The 9,190-nt window shown below is 37.1% G+C and overlaps 1 protein-coding gene across 2 annotated transcripts; it reads right to left on the reverse strand.

Moving 5' to 3' along the window:
- Window positions 1-3,689: 3,689 nt before the first annotated feature.
- si:ch73-335m24.2 (protein eva-1 homolog C) lies at window positions 3,690-8,963 on the reverse strand. 2 transcript variants are annotated; one of them, XM_060885479.1, is made up of 8 exons: window positions 8,742-8,963; window positions 7,478-7,680; window positions 7,235-7,358; window positions 6,590-6,742; window positions 6,277-6,420; window positions 6,103-6,174; window positions 4,684-4,764; window positions 3,690-4,449 (listed from the first exon to the last, which is right to left on the reverse strand). In XM_060885479.1, the coding sequence occupies exons 1-8, from the start codon at window positions 8,836-8,838 to the stop codon at window positions 4,064-4,066; spliced, it is 1,260 nt and encodes a 419-aa protein (XP_060741462.1). In that variant the 5' UTR covers window positions 8,839-8,963; the 3' UTR covers window positions 3,690-4,063. The 2 variants fall into 2 exon arrangements, with proteins under 2 accessions (XP_060741462.1, XP_060741463.1); XM_060885480.1 differs by lacking the exon at window positions 4,684-4,764 and having other exon boundaries at window positions 8,742-8,962.
- Between the last annotated feature and the right edge of the window lie 227 nt (window positions 8,964-9,190).

Here is a 9,190-nt window from a genome sequence, read left to right on the forward strand (position 1 = left end):
AGTCTTTGACACCTCAACTATCTAACTTTCACATTATGTTCTCAAATTTGTGATTTGCTTCCACCTGCAAATTGCCTTGTATATCATATTTAATAAACCAATACAATTTAAATGTTTAAATGAACATGTATAGTCACACCATTGTAGCAGTATTACATGCAGTAGGCTATAAGGTGAGTAGTGATTGTTCATTTGAAGTTTACTCAAGTGGAATAATGTAAGTAATAAACTTACACCTACTAGCACTATGCATTATATTGAGAAAAAGTAGATATCTTAATATCAAAACCTTACATTTTCTCCGGACTTAATGATAAATACATGTCTGACCTTTGGAACGACCAAAAAAAACTAGAAAATCGCATTCATGACGATTTATGGTGATTTTATGTCTTTGCCTACATTGACGCTGATGCATTAAGATCCCCTGTACCCATCCCCTGTACCAAGATGGCGGCTCAGTTGACGCATTCGTTCCAATGTACTGCCGTATACAAGGCGACATCTAGTGTATATATCTATGTGTGTAAACGAGAAACGCATGTGAGTATCAATGAACATACACACTGCGCACAATTTGCGCATGTTGATTGAACGCACACTTGGCTGCAGTGTAATAAAATCTCCACATGAGACGCCATGTTTAAGCAGATTGTTATATTTCAGTTCTACTCTATGGTGCATGAGTGCCGTCGTTATGTACACACGATCGTCCTCATTTATAAAGCTGCACAAGAAAAGGTTTCTTTTTAGAAGTTCGTAAAAGCATTTATACGAAATTTGCTATTCGAGAAATTTGTCCAATTCTGGAAAAACCTTTGTATTCTAATTCTACACTTATTTATGTGTGTATAAATAGAAGTAAATGGAAGAATAGAAAAGAATGGAACAGAATGGAATAGAAGACTAGAACTAATAATATCCTCGATTTATCAAATCACAAGGAACTGTTTCAAGTGTATATATGAATGACGTCAAGTTCAAATATGTAGTAGTTATAATAAGTTATAGACACAAATTTAACTTACATTTTGTGAAACCCAGTCATTTCATATAAATGGCATATTTAGTATTCAACAAAATAATAAAATAAAAAAACAAGCCTAAATAAATCCAGAAATGACTTGTTTTTTTCGGTTCTATTTCTTTTAACCCTTCTGCAGACCTGGGGTCTATTTGACTCATCTGGAAAGTTTAATGTGTCATAACTTGGGTTTCCTTCCACATATTTGCCTGAAATTTACCAGGATTGTTCCAAATTATGAACTTTGCAAGATTTGCAGGACACACACACTCTCATTCACTCACGCAATCACACACTACGGACAATTTTCCAGAGATGCCAATCAACCTACCATGCATGTCTTTGGACCGGGGGAGGAAACCGGAGTACCCGGAGGAAACCCCCGAGGCACGGGGAGAACATGCAAAGTCCACACACACAAGGCGGAGGCGGGAATCGAACCCCCAACCCTGGAGGTGTGAGGCGAACGTGCTAACCACTAAGCCACCGTGCCCCCCTTTATCCATGTTTTATTCCATGTAAAAATTGTTTACATTCATTTTTTTAAAGGCATATTTACCACATTTCTTACACGGTACTGTATTTCACCCCTTTACCTTCAGTGATTTTAATGTTATAGCTGATCGGTACATATCCCTGGAAATGTACTGTTTATATGTAGGGCAGCAGTGGTTGTGCTGTTTGGGCTCTGTACTACTGATTAGAAGATTTTGATTTTGATTTTGATTTTGGTCCTCAACCCTTAACATAATTATGTCACATTGACTAAGTGATAATACCAATGCCAATCCGCCAGGCCCTGACCCCCAACTAAATATATGTTCAATATTTTAGACAATCTGTATAGGGTACAATTTTACAATAACGGTGGAAAAGGTTCTGACCATTTATTTTGGTTTCATGTACACAACGAATACCTGCCATTTTATCAGAGATGTGTAGACATTTTCTATCTGCTATATGATGCACACAGTGGTATGTAGGTTATGAAGCAGTCATGGAGAAATTGCAACACCCGCTGACTCACACTGCAGCTGGATGCTGTGTTTAGCCTTCCATCAACTTGGCCGGGCCTCCACTTGCCCAACATTTCCATTTCAACATTATGGCTTTTCATGTCTTCCTCTGAGATGAGAAGTACACTACCTGTAGAGGACAGCAAGAGAACACAAACAGCAATAAGAGAATGAACATTACACTTATGCTAATGTGGCTAACCAAGAAGCAAACATAATGCTGTCTGTACATCAAAATCACATCTAATCAGAACAGCTATATAACTTAAGTTAAGTTAAGAATATTGCAGCTCTATATTTCTGGAGTTTATTTCTGGATTAAAGACAACATTATGAGTATGATTCAAAAAGTAGTTACAGTAAATAAAGTAGAGATTTTTTTATTTTAACCAAATAGCAGTGGAATAGCAGCAGCAGTGGGATAATAAACTCCATCTAAAACAACAACCAAGCAATATACAATCAGGAAACATTCAGGACCTTTTCCAAATCAGAAATATTACAGCCCTGTGAATACTGATTCTATGTTTTGTTTTTTTCTTTTGTTTTTCTTTTTATTTAAATTTACTAGACTAGATCATATTTCAAAATCAGTTTAAACTAATTAACATTACCAAAGCCCAACTACGTCATGGGTTAATATACAGTCCGCTCTGGATCCAAAGCTCATCCTGGTTTGATCTCTGCAGTCTAGCAGGTTGCACAGGTAATTGGTTCTCTTGATCTTCAGTAATTATTGCATATAATTTCGTCCTGATTTTGGTTGTCTTGCAACAATCAGAATCAAATCCCATGCTTTAACCAACTCTTATGCAAGGCTCATGCAGTAATTTAATTAATTATTTATTTTTGCTAGAATACATAATGCTGTATGTTTGTTCCTCCTCTAATTAAAGTGGGATGAAGCTCCTCTTGCTCCATTGCTTAGGCAAATGTTACCAGAAACTAATTTGTTTGTTCCACAAGATTAAATGTGACTATAAACTAAACAGTTGAAAAAGTTTCTCATTAATAAATTGAGTCTTCAGTCAATGACTCTTCAGGAATATAGAAAGATAGATGTGCTTTTTTTTTTAGTGTTTGAGAAACATGATCTTCAGTGGCGAAAGACAAGACCTTAAGGTCATCAGTCTAATGCTTTGTTTACTGAGCTTTTTTTTTATCCAGGTGTAATCAGCATTAAGCTCCATAATAATCCTCTTCTTCATAACTCCATTATAAATTCTTTTCACTGTGTTTTAATGCCTTACATTACAGCACAGTTCTGCCAGTGGCTCCAGCTCTAAATTCAAATCACAGACAGGATTATTTGCTCTTCATCATTTCTTTAGTAACCTCTCATTCACAGGGACGGATGAAAAGGTTTTGTTATTTAGTAATGAAAACATATTTCTCTGTAATATAACAAGCTGCTTTATGTCTTAACATAAGGCTCAGGATCTCATCTCATATTATCATCAGTATTTCACAATACTTTTTACTGACTGATTTACTAATACAGTGTTGCTGTGTACATACATGAAGAAGTCTCCCTCTGCTGGTCACTTTGTGTTGTCAGAAATAAAAACAAAAAATGTGTAAATCCAAAAAGAAACCATCGAAAAATAAAAATATTTACTACTTAAAGTGTTTCCCCCCATTTAATGTGACATTAAAAGTACAAAAAAAAGTAAACATAAAGGTACAAAAATTCTCACAAATAAATAAACATTTGTATCCCAATAGAAAAGATCCAGTAGAAAGTTATAGACACAAAAGTAACAGAAATATTGTATATACTTGATATTTTAATAAGGTGTTTGTTATAGGTAACAATTATTAATCATGCTAGACTTGACAAAGTAGTGGAATAAATGCAGGAGAATATCATTTTATTGCGTTAATTAATATAGATGAGTGTTAAAGCGACTGAATTCACTAGAAATCAACAAGAAATCAACACACATGAATAAACATCTCACTGTGTTTGTTCAAATCTTTAGCACAATAAGCAAGGCCATAACTGGTGTGTGCATTTCTGAAGTCAGGCAGATGAAAGCTTGGTCTTATGGATGGCATAAGGGTTGAAATTGCAGTGTGGCCAGATGTCTCCATTTGTAACCTCTGCTTTGTCCCTGTCCTCATCTCTCTTCTCCTCCATGACCACTGTCATGATCATGTCTGGGTTGAACATGTCAGCTCCACGGTAAGGGTGCGTAATGGGAGGAAAGGAAGAATCTAAGGAGATATTGTCATCATTGATCAGCCCACGGCGTGATCTGCGTGCAGTCTTAATCTCATCCTCTATATCCGATACCAGGCCCTTCACGTCCCGCACAAGGGTAGATTTCACACCAAACAGACACAGCAGGAAGACCAAACCAGCACATATGCCTGAGACAAAGTACAGAGCCACTGTCTCTGGAAGACCTTATAGAATAGACAAAAAGAGATCAACACTTTTAGTCTGTGTAAACATAAAGAATATATGTATACATATACAGTATATATATATTGTTGACATGATTAGTATAGGTATAGGAAAGGCCATTGCTGACTGCTGGTGTCAGTAAGGGGGAAAACAATCCTGTTAAAAGTATTTTTGATTAAAATGATTTGTTTTTATACAGTATGCATGCATAGGGTCCAGATTAGCTAACCTACCCTGGATCTGGAAAAAGATTTCCATAGTGTTGGTGAAAATGTTTTGTGGTCTGTACACACCAGGGCCAGTGTACCAGCCACCTGCAGAGGGGGAAAGCAACCTCAGCAGTCAGCATGACCAAGAAGTATACACTGTACAGCCAATATAATGTCATTAACACATCTATCAGAAAAACCCTTATATTTAATAGCAGATTGTGTCCCTATTGTGTTTTAATGGGATTTCAACTGCTGTCAAACATGCATTCATCTTCAATAATTCACCTTCACTCATGAGGCTAATGATTATGATGATAATTATAATTTTGAAGATAATGAAGATAATGAAGATGATGATTATATTATGATGATGATGATGATGATGATGATGATGATGATAATGATATTTTTGATGTATTTCAGTGAATATATATTAGGGTAATGTAGGGTAGTTACAGTAATTGTAAATGTAATATCAGTGGGACACACGGCTGATCAGTCATGTAATTAGCGAAACGTGTTTGTGAACTGGAGACCAGCAGTGATGGTGTGCTATACCAGTAGTATTAAAGCTTTAATGGGGGAATTCCCAGTTGTACAGTTCATATCTAGCCCAGACAATACATACAATACCTACTGTATATCTGATGCAGGTGTATATTTTATATATATTTATTTTTTTATATATATTTATGATGCAGGTGTATATTCTATATATATATATATATATATATATATATATATATATATATATATATATATATATATATATATATATATATAATTTTTGCCTTTGTGGCTCTTGCTGTGGTGTTTTATTGACATGCACAAATTAACGCAAAATCGAGCAAACTCCAAGATATATGGTGATCATGCAATTTCTCTTGCGATTTGCAAAGCCTTCTTCATTTCACATGCATCCGACATGAGTACAACTATCACAGGAAGTAATTAAAATGTCTTCACTAAAATCCAGTGCGTGAAGTTTCACCAATTCAAGTAGCTTCCCACAAAAAGCCATTTAATTAATTAATTAAAAACCTACCTAAAATACTGGTGAGACTGTTTATCTGTATATGCATAGGGTTGTGTGTATTATTTTCATGATTCATCATTCAATGCTACAATAGATTTAATATATTAAAAGACATGTATGAGTAATGTTGTGCATGCACAATATTGTAAAATACAGCATTTATTATAAAACAAATCAACAACAAATCCCTTTCCCATAGCTCCCATGCACATGCACAGTTTCAACCATACATTATGTGGCAATTCCTTTACTGTATATCTTTGCTCTTAAATGTGGTGTAGGTTTAAGATAATAAATATATAATATTTAATGAATCCTTTGAAACTTTTATTGGACTATTGAACGTTACTTGTATTAGAACTCGGCATTAAATCATTCAATATTCATCTTCTTCTTCATCTTACCATGTGTATAATCCGAGATTCGGAAAGGATCTGCTTCTCCACGTCCCATATCTTCCAGCAAATACCTAGGAACTGAATTCACAATAACAAGGCCATGGGATGTGAGAAAATTTCTCAAAGCTGTGTGAATGTGCTCATTTTTCATTGCTTGCTGTGGTATGTCTTGTAACGCACCACATGTGAAAGACACACGCAGATGTTTGCTGGTTCCAGGGAAGCAGGGGTCACCAAAACTCTGCACACTGGCCAGCACAGTGCAGTTTGTCCTGCCATGGCATTTCCGTGATACTCTTCTCAAGGCTGATGGAGACAAGCACTCTGAAATGGAAATACATGCACAAAGTATACCTAAGAGAACTGATTGTATTGGATTTGGATTGTTTATACGTTTAGCTTTAAAGATCTTAAAGTGATGGAAATATTCAGTCTAGCACCGGCTAGATTTGTTCATTAGATGTCATGACTGAGTTAATGTTTAGCCCCAGACCTATGTCAGGCTTGAGGTGCGAGTCTTCAGAGCATATTGGGGTGTCATGCTTCAGGTGGCCAAACGTGGCAGAGTAGATGGCCAGCACAGTGTCGTTCTTACAGGCGAGCCTCAGCTTCTCGTTCTCACACACTGTCCGCAAGCGGTGATGTGCTTTGAAAAGGAAGGACAAGGATTTGACTCATTATATCATAGAAATATACATTCAGTTTTAAAAGGATTATTTATTTCTTTTTTCTCTCTCTTCTGTTTTCTTTACTCCTGTAAAGCTGCTTTGAGACAATGGGAATTGTTAAAGGCGGTATACAAATAAATTGAATTGAATTAAATTTTTTTTATTGTTGTGGCATAAAATGATTGATTTTGCTACAGAAAGGATTTTTGTGCTTTCTTTCTTGAGAAAAACAATATGAACTGGTAAAATTACAAGCACATTCTCTTTTAAACCACTACCAGGGAAAATTTAGGTCATTACTTTCTATTGTAGATTATCTACAGAAAATCTGCAGTTTTTATTATTTTTTTCTTTTTGAAAATATTCAAGCTCTTCCAAACATTCGGGTGTGTATGATTGCAAAGTCCTTGAGGGAAAATTTTCTTTGCAGATGTGTGTGTGTATGTGTGTGTGTTTGTGTGTGCTCTAACCGGGCCGACACTTGTAGGAAACCAGGAGATACTTGCTGGTTTCAGGGCAGGGATCTTTTCCAAACACTGGACTCACCACAGGAATCTGACATGCCCTTCGATCCTGGCACTCAGACACCACTTTCTACTCATATACAAAAAAGAAGCCGAGGCCTACATTCAGAGAAAGCAGTACAATGTAACCTCACAACAGAGAAACCTTTTGTTCAAATTGTTATTCAACATTCGTCCTGTATTAAACACCTGCATGGCGATGGTGGACATGCATTCTGTGCTTTCCTCTGTGACATTTACGTTTGCGTTGGGGCATAAATGCTGACTTGGTATTCGCCGTCCATAGAATGCAGACAAAACAGCCACTGAGGTTTTCGAGGGACACCCGATGGTCAGCATCTCTCCCTCACATGCGTGGGCTGTGTGGTTCTTCAACACAGTGTGGAGGAAATCTACAGTCAAAGAAATTATTAATGCTGAACTGGGATTTAGGTGTTGACTGTGTTAACAAACAACCTGAGCACCGAAACCAAATTAAACACTGCGTTTAAGGTGTGTACTACAATTGCTGCATGTTTAGTCCGTTGTATGGCCGTGGGATGCCAACATAACACTTGTGAAACTGCCTTGCTTTCTTATCTTATCATTGTAGGCGTGGTACATAATTGGTGTATAATATTAAATCGTTCCCAGAACTGCTTTTATCAGTTTTACAGTTCATTGTGGGAAATCAGAATAAAGAACAGCAGCCTGGTCTTTTTTTCTTTTTAAAAATCAGCTTGAAGTTGACTGGTATGCAGAGCAACCTGAAAAGGTGCTCAGTAAATAGAAATTAATACACAACATCTCATGCAGTAGAAGCTATTATTCTTCATCACCTTCACTAACTGTATTATCCTGGACAGGATCTACAGCAAGGCGGGGGCCACCATGCACAGAGCCAAACTATTATAGGGCGCTATTACACACAACACTCACACTCCCATTTACATACTTCAGACAGTTGAGAGATGCCAATCAGCCTACAGCACATGTCTTTGGACTGGGGGAGGAAATGGAGTACTCTGAGGACACCCCAAAACACAGGGGGAACATGTAACCACATACAGGGTAGATGTGGGAATCAAACTTCCAACTCTGGAGGTGTGGGATGAAGATGTTCAGTTCAGTTTATTTCTAGAATCTTTTTAACATTGATTATAGCAAAGGTGTCCCTACTGATCGGAAAGCTGCCACTCCTTGGTCACTGAGCAAGGCCTTTAACCCTTAATTATGTAGCTGTATAAACGAGATAAATGTAAGTTGCCCTGAATAACTCCTCTTCAGTGGTATGTGTTGCAAAAAAATTATAGTGACCCTGACAGTCACTACTCTAAAGCTGACACTGCACAGCTACTTGGCACAGGATGTATGAAAGATAAATCATTTAACAAACACTTCTTCAGGAAGTGCCTGAGAGGCTGCAGTATTGTGTTCACTTGTCTATCACAGAATCTTAGAAAGAAAATCTTACCCAAGAAATCCGGAGCGGACCAGGCATGGTGTGAGTTGATAGCCAGCAAAAAGCTGAGGAAATACCAGGACAAGCTAGAGCTGCATGAACGAGACATAATGCAGGAGTCGCATAATGGTCTAGATTTAACACTACGAGGTTGCTTGTTTGTTTGTTGCTCTCTGAATTCTGACCAGGACAAAGCATTCAATGATGCCTTTGTACCAAGAGAAAAACAGTCCTCTTTCACAGGCACTGATGGCTGTGGCTGGCACACTTTGGAGTGTGTGTCATTTTAGTGTGAGCAGGTCAACAGTCTGAAGATTATATTGTTATTGGGTCAAAAAGATATTTTTATCTTTTTTATTCAGCAACTTTCATTTGCAAAGCAGGTAGGCAAGAGTGCAGTATCAGGTCTTGTGAAATCCTTGGTTTTATCAGTGATACATGGGAGTTGTATGAGCCACTAA

Source organism: Tachysurus vachellii, chromosome 13, assembly GCF_030014155.1.
Source record: "Tachysurus vachellii isolate PV-2020 chromosome 13, HZAU_Pvac_v1, whole genome shotgun sequence".
Lineage (NCBI taxonomy): Eukaryota > Metazoa > Chordata > Actinopteri > Siluriformes > Bagridae > Tachysurus > Tachysurus vachellii.

Bases quoted from the DNA above. Each gene is read 5' to 3' on its own strand.
- si:ch73-335m24.2 (XM_060885479.1), bottom strand. From the start codon at position 8,838: ATGTCTCGTTCATGCAGCTCTAGCTTGTCCTGGTATTTCCTCAGCTTT. The intron at 7,359-7,477 runs GTGTTTAATACA...GTATATGAGTAG, and splicing joins TGTCCACCATCGCCATGCAG to AAAGTGGTGTCTGAGTGCCA. The intron at 4,450-4,683 runs GTAGGTTAGCTA...CTATTCTATAAG, and splicing joins AATCTTTTTCCAGATCCAGG to GTCTTCCAGAGACAGTGGCT.